The sequence below is a fragment of the Triturus cristatus genome, chromosome 2_2 (genome assembly GCF_964204655.1).
Source record: "Triturus cristatus chromosome 2_2, aTriCri1.1, whole genome shotgun sequence".
Taxonomy (NCBI): Eukaryota; Metazoa; Chordata; class Amphibia; order Caudata; family Salamandridae; genus Triturus; species Triturus cristatus.
In genome coordinates, this window is record NC_140582.1 from 793,656,640 (window position 1) to 793,677,192 (window position 20,553).

The 20,553-nt window shown below is 44.6% G+C and overlaps 1 protein-coding gene across 1 annotated transcript in view; it reads right to left on the reverse strand.

The window, feature by feature from the left end:
- The window catches only part of TMEM165 (transmembrane protein 165), a 279,341-nt gene that overhangs the window by 43,727 nt on the left and 215,061 nt on the right, over positions 1-20,553 (reverse strand). The window contains exon 3 of the mRNA XM_085642083.1: positions 4,407-4,582. Within this exon, the coding sequence (XP_085498209.1) occupies positions 4,407-4,582 (176 nt within the window). The remainder of the gene's footprint in view (positions 1-4,406; positions 4,583-20,553) is intronic.

The window sequence follows — 20,553 nt, forward strand, 5'->3', positions numbered from 1 at the left end:
AAGTACGATCCCATGCCCTAGGGGGATCCGTAGGTGACTCCCCTGTACTCACAGTAACAGCCTTTTAGGGTCGGTCAGCAAGCTAGTGTTGCTGCAGACCACAGACGCAATCCTGTCCTCCTGCTGCTGAGCGGAGTTCAAGCAGGGGAAGGTAGAACAATAGCTTTCCTATCACAGGGAGATGTGACCACCTCCCAAACAGAACTTATTGTATTGGGCTGGGGGCGCTTTGAGGCGCTACCAGACTGAAATGAAGGGCACATTTGGTGCCCTCCTTGCATACTCTGGTTTGAGCCAATTCTGAAGCCCTTTGTTCCTGCTCTGGCGCAAAACTGGACAAAGGACAGGAGGAGTATCTACCCCTCTGTCCTGCCCCTCCTTTGGGAGGGACCCCCGAGCCGTTTCAACCCTTTTGCTAAAGTACTTAGGGGAGCTTTCTGATATGACGTGGAACAAGACTGACCTCTGAAACCAAGACACTCTTCGACCATCAGGACACTTGGACTTCGACTGGAACTGGAAGACTCCTGCTGCTCCTGGTATCGCTGTTCTTCAAATCTTCTGCCTAGTCTGTGTCTATGCTTCATCCAGGTTCTCCAGAAGACCTGTGGGCATCAAGGACATCCGAAGTAATCTCCTTTGCAGTGAAGGAGTGCTTCCCCTGCATCTGCAGGCACAGCGATGAAGCTGACCGGTCTGCTGCTCCTGTCCTATGGACTTCACGAGGCTCAGCAACACAGGTGGTGGTTCTGCAGCTCCTTAGAGGCCTGACCTGTCTTCTCTGCAATGTTGAGGAAAGTATCCCGCATCGGAGTCTTTGGGACCAAACCCGTGAGCACTGCGTCAACTTGCCGTTGCCAAGGCTTGTTGGTGCTGCACTCCAGAGATCATCGGGCTATTAGAAGCTCCAGCCACCAGCTCCTCATCCTTCGAAGATCAGTTCCCTTACTACATCCCTTGCACTATGGGTCTCCATTTTTTGTGAGCTACCTTGTGACTCGTGCACCTTCGACCTCATGAGGTTTTTTCTTTGCTTCAGTGGGCTCCCCTGCTTGCTCAGGTCTGCTCTGACTCTCCTGCACTTGGTGAGTCCCTTGGATCTTGCTGGTCTCAACATATGAATCTTTTCACTTTCCACTCCAGTTGCGGCTACCAAAGCTTGTTGGTGCTCCTGCCAGACATCGACCACCAAGACACCGACATCCGACGTGGTACAGCTTGTGCATAGCTCCTGGTCCTCCTCAGCTTTGCCGGATCCTCACAGCTGCAGTGACAAGGTAATCGTCTTTACTCCGGAGTGCCCTGCCAGGGTGGGGTATTGTGCTTCCGTGCCTCCTGATCATGGTGGCATAGACTCTGTCCCCTCTGCTTGCAGGTGGGTCTCCTCTTCAAGAATCCACCCTTGGATTCCACCGGAGTACTTCACAGGCTTCTCCAGAGGCATCTTTTTCGAACTCTTCCATTTTCGTCTACAGCAGATTACGACGTCAATTCCCCTTTAAGCAACTGGCTTCCCTGGTGCAGGTAACCTGGTTCCTGGAGCCTCCACGGGTGGGGTGGCTCTCCAAACTTTAGTCTTCCAAAGGGTTTATTCGGGGTCCTCTGGGAAGGGTCCTTCCACTTTAAAACTGCAACCACGACTTCTCAATTTACTTCTATTGGGCACAAAGTTGTATTTCCACTCTGCACACAGCCTCCGTGGGCTTTATGGGTACCTTCTTTGGGTGGTTTTGTGTGTCCCCAACCCCTCTGAGTCTTCTGGTCCAAGTCTCATTCTCCTTTGCAGTTTGCGTTCCACTTTCTTAGTATATGGTTTGGTCTCCCCCTGGAGACCAGTGTATATTTGTGCTACTTACCCGATTATTTTGATGTACTACTGTGTGTATTGTTGATATCTCCGGATAGAAGATATACCAATGTGTTAGTGATTGTCTTGCATAATAATTAGACTTACGTTTATAACCACTGTGTGGTTCTTTTTCAATCTAACCTACACGGTCAATTAAATGTGGTAAAACAAGCTGCCTTACACTGCTTCAAGATAAGCCTGAGGGCTGCTCTCCACAGCAATCACTTTGGGAGTTTTCTATGGTTATCAAAGACCACTAAAATCACCATATGGGTTGCCTGGAGTAGTGCAAGGTGCATCACTACTTAAGAGTGTGCACCATATACTAAGCCAGCCTACTACAGTAAGTATTATAATTCTTTTCTCGTATCTGACATTTTTCTTTTAACACAGATTAAGTGTAAAATATGTTTTCTTTGAAATTGACACTAATACAAGGATACATTACCTTCCCACATGAATTAGACCAGATTTAAACAAAAAAGAGCACATCAGTCCTTATACAATCTGTTTATAGGAACGAGGTTACCTATTTAAAAATATTATTCCTACAGGATATTCTTGGCATAACTGGAATTAATTATCTAGAGAACTCATGTTTAAAAACTCTTTAGTAAAAAATAAAGTCTCTAATAGGTAAGCAGCATGAAGCTTAGACAAATGTACTCATATTATGGAGGTTCCACAAAGTGAATTCTCATTGTGGCAAATCTTGTTTTGAGAATCACATTTTTAAAATGGATTAAAAAAGTCAAAATGGATTACCACTTTCATTGGAATTGAGAACGTTAATCATTATGGGGGAAAACAATTGTTCAAATATCACTTTGTCATTGTAAATGGAAAACACGTCCATCACTAAGATTTTCCAATCTCAGGTTCTCTTGAAATATTTCGTAGTGACTAGGTTATGGTTTCAAAAACCTTTTAAAAAAAAAAGGTTTACATTAGGCATGAGGATGGGCTTTTCTTTACAATTCATAGGACAAACCTGCTCAGTGACTTCATGTTGTTCATCACAGATTATCTCTTTGGTTTGAGACCTTGCTTTTATTTATTCTAATTATCTGATTCTCTGAGGCACCTTTATCTTCAATATTTTAATTTGGTCTTGAATTAGATAAATTCAATCTGTTTTGGATAAACTATTTGTTGTAAATTTATAATTTTTCTTTCTTAATCCTTTTTCTTACTATTTTTCTTTGCCCCATTTTATATTTTTGAATTGTCTGTACAAACCAGTTTGGAGTTCATTCCCACATCTCATTAAATTGTACCTTGTAATTGTTATAGTATTGATACAAGCCCTGATTAATCGACAAGGTATTACTAATGTTACAAAACACATGTTGGCTTGGACAGAAGTCTAAAATAAATAAACATTTGACGGGTAAAGAAACAATTCATTTTTACAGAAGAACCTTTGCGATCATCATTACTTTCAGACTTTGAAACTTGTCTTCTTGAAGTATTGCAGATAGCCTTGCTGGCAAGCCTGACCTAAAAAAGTTTCATTGGTGATGACTCCTGCACAATTAGTCCCTTCTTTCTTCCTTAGAGGCTTCTAACATTTCCATAGGAGTTCTGTAATTAGCCACAGATCTCTTAATTAATCACAGATAGTTTTATGTTCCAGTTGGAAACTTTACTGATTTAAGAGTAAACAATCCCGGGTTAAATGTTTTGGAACACCCAGAACCCTTGTGCTTTCCTGCCTTCGAGAATAATGACGTGATCCATGACTTTGTCTTCAGCGTGCTTTAAACTGTTGATACCAGAATCAGTGAGTGGGTGTTGCACTGTCCTACCGAACAACCATCCATTTTTACCACTCCCATTAGAATATTCATCACCAATCAATGATAAATACTTAATCAAATAAGTAGAATATAAAATTAATATAGTTTTTCATCAATAAGGGGAAGCTGTGCAGACTCCTTAACAGGATGGCCCAAGTAGATGGGGCCAACCAGAAATGTACTCAGGCTATCCTTTACCTAGTTCTCATCTACAAGGCTATCCATCATAATACCCATACAACACAACCATAAAACCGTTTTTGGCTCATTTCTCATGCCTGGAGTAACAACTACTTTGACTGAATTCTTCTCAGAAGCAAGATTCCAAGTTAGAGTGACCTATTGCTGAACTACATCTACTCCCATCTCATTTATTCAGCAAATATATATTTTGACACGAAGACCTCAGTTGCAGCACAGGGCTGCCATACTAGTCTCAGTGTATCTCAAACAGTCAAAATAATGGGCTCACTGGTCTGTGTTGGAGAGAAGGAGAGCTAGTTTCATGGCTTCTATCACATTGAAGAAAACACGTGGCAGCACAGACATCACTAACATTCACCCCCTGAAAGTTCCAGGACTTCAAAAAGCTTGCAGAATAATGTTGCAAAATTGCAAATGAATCAACTGGAGATAAAAGGAGGCAGATCTCTGGAATAAAAGATGCAATTATTTCAAGCAGTTGATCAGGAGTAAGGCTGCACACTGGAATTGTATTATCCAGCATTTTCCATAAACGTAAAAACACATTGACTTACTTCTTCATCTTTTCTTTTAATTTCTGCTTGCACTTCCTCCAGCTCTTCTTGACCTTCATCAGGGCTCATCTTTAAACCTTCTCGAAGCATCCTTAGCCCAAAAATAGCAAACAGCGCTGTGGACACATAGTATGTGTATACTCTAGGAATAACTGTAGTTGCGTAACCAAATAAAACTGAAAAATAGTGAAAAGATGAAATATTTTTAATAAAGAATAATTAGAAGTCAATCAAATTGAACAAGCATTTTTTTTAAATTGAATCAAATGTACAGTTTTCTCTAGAAAACAATTCCTTTAGTAAAACTTTCCTCTGGTAAAACTTTATTTCGACCGAAAGGCCATAAAAGCAATTATGCAAGTCCCCATTTCTCCACTGAGCCATTTTTTATTAATACATTGTGCACACAGTAAAACAATACTATCTTTTTTGAAACGTTCATTCACATTAAAAAACACAAAAGCCACAGACATTAGGTTTGGAAACTTCAAAGTGAAAAATGAAAACCTTTATTTTGTGGAAGCTGAGCTCTTGAAGTGTGCAGTCTTTCAATTCAAGATGTGCTCTGCATACTTTTCAACTATGGCGATGAAGTACAGTGAAGAAACAAGCATTTACAATGCAATGGTCTCGGCAATATTATAGGTAGAGCTATTGGTATTGCTCATTTTTTTTATCATTTTAGTATCCCTAAATAAATGGCATTGTCATTTCTATTGGCATTAGCTTTTTTTTTTGCATATGTGATACCTATTGCATTAGCAGAGAGAGAGTGAGGTAGTGAGATAGAGAGAGTGAGGTAGTGAGAGTGAGGTAGATAGAGAGTGAGGTAGTGAGATAGAGAGCCCTAATGAACACTTCTCACCAGGTGGCGAGCTCTGGAAAGGAAAAGCATATTTAAAAGGCGTAGGCATCGCTGCAGGTGCCCCATAAAGCCACTTACACACCCATACATACAAGGATACATACAGTCACACATCTACTCACTTGATATATGTTAGAAGTAGTATCACTCAGTAGTAGTTCACCTAGTATACTAAATTAACTTTTGTAGTAGGTTAGCATATATGTTTAACACCCATAATCTCTTAAAAACACACCCCTTAATTATGTCATCAATGATGTCACTGACCATGTCATCAGTGATGTAATAAGCAGTGCATTGTGGGGTGTAAGTTATAGCTCAGGCAACTATAACTGCTGTATTTCACAGGTTTTGTACAAGTGAAATCTGAGTTTAACTATAACGTGCCTGTACCTTTTTTTTCAGTATATATATATATATATATATATATATATATATATATATATATCCCCAAGTTCACTCGCGTTGCTCTGCCTCTTAGTGGCGGCGGGCTCCGGTGAGGTAGCGAACCTCAATATCACTCCAATTCATGCGATTTGTTTCTATCACAGAAACCGAGCCCAGATCCATATGCGTGGACCCGTGACAAAGGAGCGGCTGCTCCGAAACGCGTCGGGCTTTTGTTTGCCATGTAACGATAATAAAACTTTTCAACCACGCATATGGATCTGGGCTCGGTTTCTGTGATAGAAACAAATCGCATGAATTGGAGGGATATATATATATATATATATATATATATATATATATATATATATATATATATATATATATATTGTATTCTCAGTTAGAGGACTCCTGCTCCTTGAGATGCAGCTAAGTCCCAACGCGTTTCGGCTGTAGCCTTGATCACGGTTCAAGAGGAGTCAGCCTGCTAACCATGCAAATTTAAATCACCAATAACACAACACAAAGAGAGCACTACAGACCACGTAATTGGGGAACCAGGTTAGAGTCTTGGCATCGGCTCAATGTCCTGTGATTCTATGCAAATCACTTATTCTTCCTGTGCCTACCAAACATGAATGTGTCCTTGTGTAATGTTACTGGTGCTCATCACATACAGCACTCCAACACTTCTGGATCAAATTCGCGCTATATAAAACTGTAAAAAAACAAATTCTCTTGCTTCCCTTTGTCGAGACAAATACGGCAGCCATCTTTAAGTGTTCTTTTGATACACTGCATCGCAATTCGATTTCGACTTTACGGTCTTCGCCACAGCCGCTCCACTAAAGTGCACCATTACTTTTAAATAGGAACTAGGTGTGGCCTCCTTTGTATTGTCCCATGGAAATGTGCTTACATCGGGGCATCTGCAGCGATGCCTACGCCTTTTAAATATGCTTTTCCGTTTCCAGGGAAACTGGCAGCAGATTTGCCTCACTTCACAGACAATATTGTTCCTTTGGCCAAGAGATATTCTTCCTGGGAGAAGTATGGTGTCAAACAAATCACAGTTGAGACATCGTAACTCTCTGACCAACTCAGCAGTCATTTATGAGAAACAAAGAATGTCCCGCCGTCCAAGTTCAAAAGTTATTTGGAGCTAAACAGATTTAATGAGTGTTTGGCTCTCACAACACTGTAGGTCTTATACGAGATATGTTTTTCAGTGCATTTGTGTGTGTAAGTACACTAATCTGAATAATTTACATAGCACCTAATGCAAACTGGATAATGTGGCTTTTAATAATATGTTTATTACTAAACATTATGACCCTTAGACTAACTAAATATTGACTCTAAACCAGCGGGGTTTCAAAGTGATGCCTAGCAGATTACATGAGCACATAAATAACGGATGTATGTTACAAAGATTGTAACTTACGACCAGCAGGTGAAATGAGGATATCTGCAGCAAACGTATTAACCCACTGTGCCGCATTACATGAAATTTAAATCTGTCACTTACACGTTCTGCTTTGCCGAAGGCACATTAACCATTCTAGTGGGCACATTAACTTTTTATTCTATTTTATGATGATTCATATTGCGACCCGGGAATGCTTTATTATCACATTTTTTCTTTGTTGCCGTGTTTTGGGTAGGGGTGGGCGGAATTTGCGTAATTGCGTTCCGCAAATCTCCGCGAAACGGTAAAAATCTCCGCGAACACGCAGAAATTCCGCGAACACGCGGAATTGCTTGTTCGCGATACTCATTTCCTGTTCACAATTGCTGTTTGCGTGCTCGGGGAGAAATATCTCGCGAACACGCATTTTGAGAACGCGAACAAGCAAAAATTTCGCGAAATCGCAGAAATCAAACTTTTGAGCAATTTCGCGTTCTCCGCGGAACGCGAAATTACGAAAATTCCGCAAATTCCGCGAGCGGAACGGAATTTGGCCTAGTTTTGGGGACAGAGTTTGTTAAATATTATTGCTGCTGTCATTCACTCCACGCATCACGGCGCTGCATTTAATGACTCCACTCCCCATGACTCAACCTCCTAATTCGACTTTAGAGTAAATATTGTTCCATTTCCAGCAAAGCCAATAGGCCTGTTTTTAATGTACCGATGCAGGCAGCATTAGAATATTAGAGTGAGAGACTACAGAGGGAAGCCAGTAAGGGTGGATAGAGAGGATTATTGTTGTAAAGTAATCCCTCATGCAGTTCAATACATCGATTGGCATGGTAGAGGTAGGAAGGATACACCCAATCAGCCACTCGCATTAGGTGAGAGGTAAATACTTTACTGAGCGGAACCAATATGCCTTATGGAGCGGTGCTGCCATGTGCGTGCCCTGCTGGCTGGCTTGGAAGCTCATCGCCTCTCGGTCAACCAGGACATTGGACATCTAGGTGTGTAGTCTCGCCCCTGTGCCCCTCCCCAGTAATTGAATGGCCTAGTCCAACCTGTCTCTGAATCTGTGATAAGCAAAGAAGGACTACACCTATTCCATCTGGCACTGGCCTTGAAACTGTACTTCCCTTCGTGCCTGGTGTCCATCTCTGACATTTTCTTTTGTATTCCAGTCACACTTTCAAGATGGTGTTTAAATTGTCTCTTCTATCGGTGGCTGGGAAGTATTACAGAGACTGCAGTACGCTACACAAAGCCCTCTATGCAAATTCAGGGGCCAGGAATGTTCAAACCAGCCTCATATTGCCCCAGGCCCAAACCGGAATGGGGTAATGGCGACATGATTGGGCCACAACAGCCCTTCCTGCTCTGAAAGTAGCCGCCTAGCCTGCAACCTCCTGGGAAATGCCAGAGTAGCAGAAGGGCCAGCCCAGCCTCGATTCGAGCCTGCAGACTGCCGGCTTTGGGCAGGTTGAATAAGTGGTTGCTTGCAGTGATTGTGGGTAAGGGGAGCACAGCAGGGCATTGGAATTTTGCATTTCTGCGGCCTCCGCGTTGTCCACGTATTTATGGCTTTACATCACTTGCAGAATTAAAAAGTGGGCTTTTTTGTAGCACAGAGGATCTCGGGGTACCAATGAAGCATCGCACACGGTGGTTTACAGCAACAGAAAGTGTAGCTACTCCCCTTTCAGTTGCTGATTGCTGTGTGCAGGCGTTAAACTAGCACTAATAAGGTGAAGGATTTGCACACTGTTACTATATGTTAGACAAAATAGTGAAACAATATTGCCACAGATATGACTCATTAAGCCACACAATTGTCCTTTTCTTCCTGCATAATTTAATCTACACCGCCTTAATCTACGATGCCTCATAATTCGGTCCTCCGATGCTGCATAATTCTAGCGGCCCCGGGTATAAGTGGGCATCAGGATGTGTAAGTGCCTTGGTTTTGGTTGTTCAGTACCTGCCCTCGCCTGGCGTCCCTGGATCTGTGCTGACTTTGCCCCCTGCTGGATCACGCAGGAGGGGATGTTTGCTGCTCGCAGTTCAGGCGTGTTGGGTTCGGCAGAAAACAACATGCCTGTTTTAGGGCCCTGGGCAGTGAAGCCCTCGTTGAATGACTCGGCAGCCCGGCCATCAACGATTAGTGGTAGCATACATCCTTGTAAGAATGCAAACAATCTCTTTCAGTCTTAAAACTTGAAGAGCACGTTTTTCCCTTGAAGCCATAAAAGGGTTTTCTTTCATCGACTCTGTTCACCGTCCGTAATCAGACACGCGGAATTAAGACTGGCGACATTTCCTTGTTAATGCACAACACAACAACTGCGCCACAACCTGCGTGAGGAGAATGAAAGCAGCAACAACAAACGGCCCGTGGATGCGACGCTCGCAGACGTAAGACAGCCGAACAGGGGAACCAAGAGCAGGGGGAGAGGACGCCATGAACACCGCCGCCTTTCTCCGAGGCGAAGAAGAAATGCCTCGGAGAAACGCAGCGGCGGTTTCAGATTCGGGGGCGTGTTTCTTTTTCTCTCCTCTTGCCATTGGCTGGAGGAGAGAAAAACACGCCTAAAAAAGGGTGTGGCTAAAAAGTGGAAAGAACAGCAAGGAGCACGCCCCCGAATCTGAAAAAGACAGAGCCTATTTGGAGGGACGGCTCTCTCCTCCAATGGCTGGCCTCCGTTTAGGAAGCCAGCCAATGGAGGAGAGGCAAAAAGAGAGGCGGGCTAAGGAGCCACTCTCAGAAACATTAAATCTCCTACTTCCGGTTCTGCCTTCGGCAGACCGGACGGTCCTCGACCTAAAAAGCCAGTTACTTATGTTCATTGAGCTATGACTAGCTATACTCATGGTGTGGAATTTAATACACCATTTACTTGTCCATTGGACAGGATGCTTCATAAATCTACTTGTCCTGTTAAAAAAAAAAATTGTCTCTTTGTTGCTATGCGGTGAGTTGACTATGGCAGTGATCTCATTATATGAGACTTCTGAGAAATAAAAATCTGATTATGCCAGGCCTCATATTATAGCAGGTTTAGAAGTACCAGGAAGCTGTAGTTCCAGGGTTGGAATGCCTATTTTGAGTCTTTGCAAACCTGCAAACTTGAATGTTTAAGGGTTTCCACCAGCTCCTCTTTTACCTTTCCCAACATAGAGAAAGGTTGGAAATTTACTCTCGACAAGGGGAAACAAGCATTGGCATAGACAATAGGTCTCGCCTTTGGGACCTTATAAGTGTTCAGCCATGCAACAGTTCATGTTATTGCACCAAGGATATTGTGCTGGATAACCAAACACTTATAAGGTCCCAAAGGCGAGACCTATTGGCTATGCCAATGCTTGTTCTTTTGCAGATTTCTATAGCGCGAACTCGACACGAAGGTATTAGAGCACTTTACGTGAGTACCAATTACGTTACACAAGGACACATTCAATTTTGGTAACCAGGGGGAGAGTAAGTGATTTGCCCAGAATCACAGGAAGCTGAGCCGACGCCGAGGCTCCAACCTGGTTCCCCTGGTCCAAAGTCGTCAGCTCTGGCCATAAGGCCACAACCTCTCCCCACTCGGTGACAGTACATCTTACATTGCATCGAGATCTCCAAAAAGGGCCGCACAATAAAATGAGAGCAGCTAAGCGGCACCGACAAAGCACAACCCTGGACTGTGTCATCATTATTGGAGTTTATGACCTACAGGGCTCTGTGCAATAAATAAGCGGCCTTACTAAAATCAGTGAATGGTAACCAGAAGCGAACATCCGGGTGTGTGCAGCCACGGGAATGGGGAATCTGTAGAATTCCCAAAGCTTCTTTCTACGTGGGGGCGAATACGGAAGCGGTACAGTTGACCATCCGTGACTGACTGACTTCCTCCCAGCCCCTCTGCCCGTTCATGTCTGTCGATAGCTTCAGCCTCATCAAACGTCTGCGCATCTCTCGTTGGCAGATGCGCATCCCAAGGAAGGTGCGGTTTCTGCCGCCCGCGGGACGCGCGAGGGAGTGCAGCAGGCTGGGCGGACACGGTGTAGGGGAGTTGCCTGCAGGCTACTAACTCCCACAGCCTGCAGCACGATTAATGTAGCCGTGGGCGGTGATTGTCTGCATGATGTGGGCTGGTGGAGGCATACTCAATGGCCAACCCATGGACGAAAAGTAGGGACTGCATGTTGTTTCGTCCCCCGCCGGGGAAGGGGAGTGACTGAAAATCCTGACGGCGTAGAGCAGCCTGTAGTAAGAAGCTGTGCGGGTTCTGATGGAGTTAACTGCATGGTCCTTGAGCAGCCCGACCGACTGCCAGCAACCGGGTGAGAGAGCGCAGCGCCAGCTCTGAACTTGTAGCTCCTCCCATTCAGCAAAATCTGGAGCGCAGGCAGCAGTCAGCTGCTCTTCATTGGCCCTCCATGGTCCAACCCTTTGAGGAAGAGTGCTGAGCCCTGCCCCTTGGTGAGTCTGAGTGAGCTGTGTGGCCACACCCCTGCGAGACTGACAGGAACTACTCCCCTCACAGTACGGAAACTTGGACTACTAGGAAGCTGAAATTGGGGTTCTACGGTTCTTTCACATCCGTTTACAGTGCCACTGCACGTGCTGCTTTCATGAGAGTCCACATAGTGCTTGAAATGGAAAAATAGAAATGCAGGTACTCTGTGCCAGAGTACCTACTTATTTCTGAGAAGTGCCGGTACTCTCCAATTGAAAATATTATGTTTCCCTTGAAAAGTGAGGGTACTCTCCTTCTCAAAATAAAAAAGTGCCGATACTCAGTACCTGACAGTACCGGCTCATTTAAAGCACTCGTTACACAATTGGCGGCAAGAGAGAAGAGCCGCCAGGCATAATGCAACATTAAACGTTTTAGGGGGGGGGGGGGGAGCGCAATGCAAATAGAACTAAATTTGGGGGGGTGGGGGGGGATCTATTAAACATTTTGGGGGGTGCTGACTCTTCCAGCAATATGCAGAGTGGAGATACAGGGGCTCTAAGAAGGGGTGAAAAACAAAAAAGCCTGTTTAACAAGTAAATGGTCTTTTAAAGACCTGTGAAGTACTCGGGTGCGCCAGCCCACAGAAGCTCAAAAACTGTGTGTGTGCCGGGAATCTGTCTCAGCCCGGCTGACACACACACACTTCGAGTCTGAATGGACGGAAGGGGCTTTCGGGCTGCATGGCACCAAAGACTGCCCCAGGAAGGAAAAGAAGCCCACAGGAGAGAAATAATGCTTCTCCGAAATGTGCCAAACAATGAAGTGATAGACAATTTAATTATTTCTCTTTTTATTTTCCGTAGATTTTTTAGTCAAAATCTCCACACAATTATGTTGTATCGTTAATCATTTTGCCTCTTCCTCTTTACAAGCTTTGAAAGAAGCCTCGCTCCATTCACAGAACAAAAAGGAAGGCTGAATATTGGCCCCACGCAGAGTTATGCTGGACGGTCACTTAGTAGTGAAACCTAAGTAGAAAGGGTTAAACCCATGCAGTATACAAACGGTCTATACACATGTTCAACTAGGCGCTGTATCCAGCCCTCCTCTACCCTCCGCCCACCATCCTTCTGGATGTAGGCATCCTAAGCTCCCTCGTCCACTAGGGACGGGTGTGATAATTATTTTTCTGGTACTGCTTTGAATTGCAGTCCTGCTCACTTCTTGACCGGGAACTCCCTCGACATACGGTGGCATCCCCCCCCTCCATATCTACATCCTCCGTGACGTGTCCGTGTCCTACACATTGCTAATATGAAGAGGACTACTTGTGCTGGCACTTTCCAGGATACATGCACTCAGCATTGGTGAGCATCTAATTTTGAAAGAATTTGGGCAAATGGTGCCTTTTACCGCACAATGTTCACCTACATTTGTTAACAAGCAGGTCATTCGCTCTGAGCTGTTAACAATTGGAAACAAGCGGGTGCGTCGCGCTGAACTAGGTAAAAAAAAGAGACGAGGATAGGGTTACACGGCGTCCCGGATTTGCCCGGACAGTCCCCGTTTTTCACCAGCTGTCCCGGCAGATTACAGGAAATTAAGCCCATGTTCTGGTTTTTACAGAGGGTTGGCTGAAAATGGTAAGAGGTATCTTTTTATGTTTTGCAAAGACAGGATAGTTAGCAGCTGTCATAAGAAAGCAATGTAATTAACAGGCATGCTACTGGCTTTAAAAACAGCATTTTATGTATGTTCTTACTGCCTTTTCTGTAATTTATTGCTAAGGAGCACCGTCATTCTTTGCGCTGGGTTGAAATAAAAATTGTAGTCCTTCTATTTTTGGGAAATGTTCCAGTTTTTGGCTTTAAAATTCTGGTCACCCTAGAGGAGGAGGAGGCAGCAGGGGGAGGGGAGAGAGGAGGGGGCCGGGGCCTGTTTCCCTTGCGGGAGGAAGCAGGAACCATCTGTCAAAGCTCGCTCCCGCAAGGGAATCGCCAAACGTGCACGCGTTGCCATTGAAGGCAATGTAATGCGTGCACGTTTTTGGCAGCAAAACTGAATCTATGGCTAAAGGTCTTTTTCCTATTCAGCGCATGCGCGCTGCGTAGGCGAGACCTAAAAAGGGAGGACTAGATCTGTAATTCTTGTGAATTCATGAAAGTTGAAAATGTGCACTACTAGGACATTCCAGGGGTGCACTTTTGTTGCATTCTTTAAGAATTGGGAGATTAATAAGGTCTGGTGTTAACCATGAACTTTTGTTTATATTAAAATGCTATCTTTCCATCCAGTTTTTTTTCCTATCGGTTGGCTTCACTGTGAGTGACAGTATTCTGTTCTTTCACAAGGAGCATTTTAGCACAAAAAGTGGTGGCTTTCAGTGCCAGGGACTACATTGGTAATGTGTGCTTTTAAGACCAAATAATTTTATTTTTAACCAATGTTTTTGTTACACTGGTGAGGGCTGCCAGCTCCCACAACAGTAACTATGTCAAATAGAGACACGCTTTGACAAAACAGAAAGGCTGACCATCAACAGCAGTCCTTTTGGCATTAACAATACTTGCTTTTTTCATGTTTGTCGATCTTGTCGAAACTGGTTGTACTCTGGTTTTCAATTAAATGTTTTAGAAATACGAGCATGCATCAAGCATGATTTACCAAACGCTGCTTCAAACAAATAGTACTTAAAATTTCATAGTAGATTAATACAAAACTTTTTTCTAGTTGCATATATTTTTGGGGAACATTTTATTTTGAAAAGCAAAAAAATAATAGTTTGTTTGTTTATACAAGTATTTGCATATAATCAGAGAGTGTTCTGGGAGCATTATACATAACCTCATAATGTTAAACTTTGCAAATGTTTATACTAGAACCACTGTCAGTAGTGCAAACCAAGCTTATAGCATTGCCTTAAGAGTGCTCACCCTAATAATAAAATGCTTTGTATTAATCACCAACAATAGGTATTGTAGAATGTTCATTCTTTAATGGGTGTTTGGGTTTAGGGACAAACTGTGCCATTTCCACATGGCCCCTTTAAAAACACTACATGACAAAGCAAATTTCTTGCACTGGAGGCAGGGTGGTAGTCAAGATGACCAATGACCAACGCATGAATTGGTCACGACACGTGCAGATGGCCATTTTAAAGCAAAAAGAACAAGTGATGTCCAGAATGCTGAACAATGTCAAACATTCACCCCAAGTGTAGAGATCAGTGCCTAAATAAATAATTGTTTTGCTTACAATGCCATTCTAGTTTGGACCCAGCCATATGCAAATCAGTCGGGACTCTGTAGCCCTAACTTCCAGGCCACGTCCTCCCTGGACAGGAAACAAGCATCCTTGGACCGGGTTTCGGGGTATCACCCCATATCAGCCAGGCTAGCTTGACTCCAGTGGCATAGTGAGCACGGGATCCACGTCTAGGCATGCCCGACCCACTAAGGGCAGCGAATGCAAAAAGAACAAGTGATGGACGGAATGCTGAACACCCCCAGCACAAACAGCGGGGCAAAAATCCATTGTTTCTTTGCTCACCATGCCATTCCAGTTTGGACCCAGCCATATGCAAAACATTTTAAAGCAATACATTCAAAAATAAATCTGTGTGTAAGTGCAGTATAGAAATAGGGCAACCTACTAACAAATTGCAGCTGCTGGGTCTTTCAATAAAGAAACATTACAAAGTTTAAGGGGCAAAATAGTGAGTAGGGAAAAGATGTCCAAAGAAATAGCTGACAGAGGGGCAGTTAAGAAACGGACGAGTCTGGTCGGTGCAAGATTTTTGCATGGCTTATGTACATGGGAGCAACACAAAGTGTGTGGGAATGAGAAGGGAAAACAAGCACATGGGGTAGAGGGGAACACAATACACACACTCCTCATGAAGTGCTGAAAGAAAAAAGCACTGGAAAAGCCAAAAGGTCTCCCCTTTCAAAGGCGTTAGCTGACATTTTGCCTTTGCCAGTGCTTGCTGCAGATGCTTAACAGAATTTGCAAAAAAAATAGTCCGCAGCAATAAAAAAAAAAAAAGGGACAAAATACCTATCGCAGAATGATACTGCAGGAATACGCATTGACTACCAACCATAAACACACATATGCAAGTACACGAAAGCAGATATTCTGCCTTTAAATTACCGCTCCGCTATCGCAGATGCCCATCTTGAAGCGATAAATCAAAAAACACAAGAATAGATACACAAAGGGCATTATATAGAAATGAGAGGCTGTTACCAAATTGCATATTGTGGCCCCGCCCAAAAAGTTAAGGTGAAAAATAGATGAGAACAAATTGTGAGGGGCTGGGAACAAGATGACCTGGATTAAAAAATATTTTTTTTTAAAATAGGTAAGTGGTACATGGGACGCAACAGACGAGATGGGGCTAAGGGAGGGAGAAGACCAACAATGAGAATGCAGGGAACAAGGATGTAAGCGATGGGGATCAGTATACAGGGAGGGAGCAAGAAGATACATGGAGTGCTGAACGAAACTAGCATCGGCATAGCCAACAGGTCTCGCCGTTTGGACCTTATAAGTGTATAGCCTTGCAGAACATTATCATGGGTGCTGTGCCGCCAGAGACAGTCGAGCTATTGTGCGAGAGTGTGTGTGTGTGTGTGTGTGTGAGTGTGTGTGTGAGAGTGTGTGTGAGAGTGTGTGTGTGAGAGTGTGTGTGTGAGAGTGAGAGAGTGTGAGTGAGAGAGTGAGAGTGTGTGAGTGAGAGTGAGAGTGTGTGAGAGTGTGTGTGATTGTGTGTTTGTGTGTGTGTGTGTGTATGAGTGTGTGTGTGTGTGTGTGAGAGAGAGAGTGTGTGTGTGAGAGAGTGTGTGTGAGAGAGAGTGAGTGTGTGAGAGAGAGAGTATCTGTTTGTGTCTGTCAGTCTGTGTCTGTCTGTGTGTCTGTGTGTCTGTCTTTCAGGGTGCGCTAATCAATGCTTGATCACTGCTTTAAAAGTTCATCCAACCATAATCTGGGATGATCACCAAGAGTATGTGCTTTATTCGGGATTTCCGCCAGTTAAGTAGTTTGCACAAGAGTTTATTTATGTGTGTGTCACTGAAGTGACCTCATGTACAGTCACCCTCCATCCAGCTCCTCATGAGTTAAAGAGTGGTGTTATCATCTGGGAGGAGGAGCTGCAGGAAAGGAACGTGGGTATGGGTTGATGCGATGGTGTCAAGCACATGGAGAGAGTAGAAAAAAACACGAGCAGCAGTGTTTAAATGCTGTAAACACAATCACCAGTTGCAACCCTTAAAAATTATAATTAGTGGTGAAGTTACTGCGTGGGGCATTTATGTACACAAAATACAGAAGCAAGGGGAGAGGATGCGGTAGAACGCATTGCATGGATATTTATTTTAAAAGGAAGCCATCCGCACCACAGTCGATGCATTTACAGCTCCCCGCAGCTATGAAGTTGGCATTTAAATAGGTCAGACAGGCGTGGCTTTCTGGCTTTGCCCCTTAAAACAACACACATTCTGATAAGGCAACCAGCGCGGCTGACGAGACAGCCCTGCCAGCAAGCTTAGTCAGCCATTTAAATATGATCCCTTACACAGGTTACAAAAGCAATACAAACATACCTAGACTTCAATGACACCCCTAAGACCTCCGTTTCCATGCTCTCGGAGGCCCTGAAAGCCGTAGTGAGGGGCGAGCTCTTGGCCATTTCAGCAGTAAATAATAAGGCCAGCAAAGAAAAGAGAGACCAGCTGATCAGTCAGGTTAGAGAGTTAGAACAAATACATAGTAACTATAGTCTAACTGGAGCTCCTAGGAATATGGTGCCAACTACAAGCTGCGTGCACTCAACTTGCAGGATTGGATTTAGCCAAAACGGATTACGCTGTTCTCTGGTTAAAACATTCCTTCTACATAAGGGGGGTGGGGGCAGGTGGGATATACCCAGACTGTTGTTGGCTAACAAGCTAAGGGCCCAGTGGCAGCAAGGAGGTGCTCATTTCCTGCAGACACCGGAGAGTAAGGAGGTGCTAGACGGTAAATCTATTGCCTCAGAATTTCGAGACTTTTACGCTGACCTTTATTCGGGACAAGACCTGGAGCCGCAGTGCATCGCTTCTTATCTGCAAGGAGCGAACACGATCCGATTCACTCCACTACAGGCAGCTTCCCTAGACTCCCCGATTAAATTGGAAGAGGTTATCTCGGCGATATCCTGCCAGAAGCCATAAAAATCCCCAGGGCCGAAAAAGATTGGGCAATTCTAGTACAAAACCGTCTGCAAGATTTTAGCCCATATTCTCACTAGGTTGCTCAACTCTTGTCCAGGCCCGGGATCCATTCATACCCCCCTTCAAAGACAATGCAGTGATAATACAAAGCATATCCTCCATTTAATAGATAAAGCTAACCATTCAGAGGGGGAGACCCGGCAGCTTATGGTAGACGCTGAGAAGGCGTATGACCTTGTGCACTGGCAGGACCTGGAGCAGACTCTCTCTCATTTTAGACTTGGAAATCGTTTTCGGGCTTTGGGCACGAGCTGTTATAGCTCACCTACAGCAGCAGCCAGAGTTAATGGCGTCACATCATCGACCTTCCCCATCAATAGAGGCACCAAGCAGGGATGTCCCAACGCCCCTACTGTTTGCCCTTTACATGGAGTCCATGGCTCAGCGGAGCAGAAACACCCCGGAAAATACAGGAATCGTTTCTGGGGAGGTGGGGGGGGGGGGGGGGGGGAGGGGGAGGGGAACAGCACACTGTTAGTCTATATGCAGAGGATGTCTTAGTCTCCCTGGTTAACCCCAGCACTGCCCTCCCGGCTATCTTAGCTGAACTGCCCACTTTCGGCTCTGCATCAGGTTTCTGAATTAACGTCAATAAATCACAGACACTAGCCCTATCAAAATCTCGTAATCATTTGGCCCGCCTTAAGGACCAATTTCCTATACAGTAGACCCACACAACGATCCCTTATCTGGGGATACAACTCACCCCCATGATCCGCCAAACCGCAACCATAAACTACAACTCACTACTTCGCCGGATCAGGGAGGACTTAAATAGCTGGAAATGGCACCACCTCTCCCGGCTTGGGCGCATTGCTGCCCTTAAAATGACCGTTCTGCCCTAGGGTTCTATACTTCTTCTAGACAATACCGGTCACACCCCCCAAAGGGACGAACCCCGCTTTGCAGAAGCAACTAAACCTGTGTGGTTGGGTGCTCGACCTCAAATGCGCAGGGAGCGGAGTTATCTACCTCCGGGAGCCAGGGATTAGAGGGTGCCCAATCTTCTGTACTATTTTCAAGCGGTGCAGCTATGCTACCTCCTGAAGTGGAGCAGAGACCAATCTGAAAAACACTGGCTGTTACAAGACCAGGCAATAGGAGGACTCCCCTTGTGGAAGGTACCCTTCCTCAAGAAAGCACATAGGCGAATGAGCTTGCAAATGTCCCCAGTTACTAAGACGATCATGGAGGTTTGGGATAAGGCAGCGACTCGACTGGGCCTCACTTCATTTCCCTCCCCCTTGACACAGTTGTTCGACAATGCTGATTTTTCTGCAGGTCTGCAGCATGGGGCATTCGAGGCCTGGCGTCAGACAACATGCTGCTATGTGGGCCACTTCTTCGATGTAGAAGGGAGAATGACATTTCCCCAACTGTGACAACAATACAACTTGCCTGAGACTGAAAAAAATGCATTATTCACAATTAATACACTAGCTCTTAAACTCTTCTAATCGCTCCGCGGTGGGCAGGCAGCTTACACCTTATGAAAAATGGTTGGTGACCAAAAGTACTGATAAAAGGCTAACTTCAGATTTGTATGCCTTTCTATGCCAGACTACCCAATCGCTGAGCATTCCTAACCAGAGAAGTTGGGAGGGGGAATTGGGGAGAACTAGAACCACAAAGAAATGGGGAGGGATCAATTACAGGGCGAGGCACACAGCCCGAAACACAACATATATAGAGACTGCCAACAAGGTAGTTACTTTTTGGCACCTGAACCCGGTACGCCTCCACAGGGAAAACCCAGAGCAAAGCTCAGATTCCTAGCGTGGCTGCGGCTCCCCAGGCACTCAGCTCCATCTGTTGCGAGACTGCCTTCATTTAACGGACTGTTGGACTAAACTCCTAGACGACGTAGATCTAAATTTCGACACGCAAATATCCAGATTACCCTCCTTTACGATTTTGGGTCAGCCCAACCCCCTAACCTTTCTGCTCAAATCCTGCAGTGGGAGGCAAATGGGACTAACACTGGGGGTAGCACTTCAGAACATCCTTGCCCACTGGGCTTCCGGAAACATAGACTTATCAGGGGTGGCTCCACAGATTCTGGTATATTTTAGGGATGGAGAGAATGGCTTCCTCACTCACAGGGCTTCATTTGGGGAGATATGGCACCCATTTCTCACAGTCCTATCCACTGAATTTTGGGAGCTCACTTACCCCAAATACCTGCGGACTCTCAAATTAACGGAACCCCCCCCCTCCCGACCTGGCAACGAGTGATATGTAAACATCCAATGCTGAATTTCCGTTGATGCGAACATACTCTGTCCTTGGTAAGTGAGTACTGGGGTGGGTGGGAGAAGGAGGGGGTATGTTAGGGGGATTGTTTAATGTAACTATATTTTGATATCCTAAAGACGTTCTCATTCAGAGCACTTCAACGTTCCTTTTCTGATACTCCTATTTAGCAAAAGTGAATAAAAAGAGTTAAACAATAAACATGATCCCGTTTGACAACAACATATATTGTTTGTACTTTTAAGCCATCTGGACAGTGGAACATTTGTCGTGCACATTTTTCATGAGATGCACGCATAGAGATTTGGAGCAGCATCGCAGCTTATAGTATGTGTCAGAGGGCATGGGCAGAGGAGGGAGGGTTTGACATAGCTTTAGGTCACTCAAGATTCATATACAGTAATGCGAGTGCACATGTTCAAAAACAAGACCAAACGCACACATGCTAAAAAAAAATAAAAGAACGTGCGATCACTTACACAGGGCCAACATACCCAAAACATTTTTC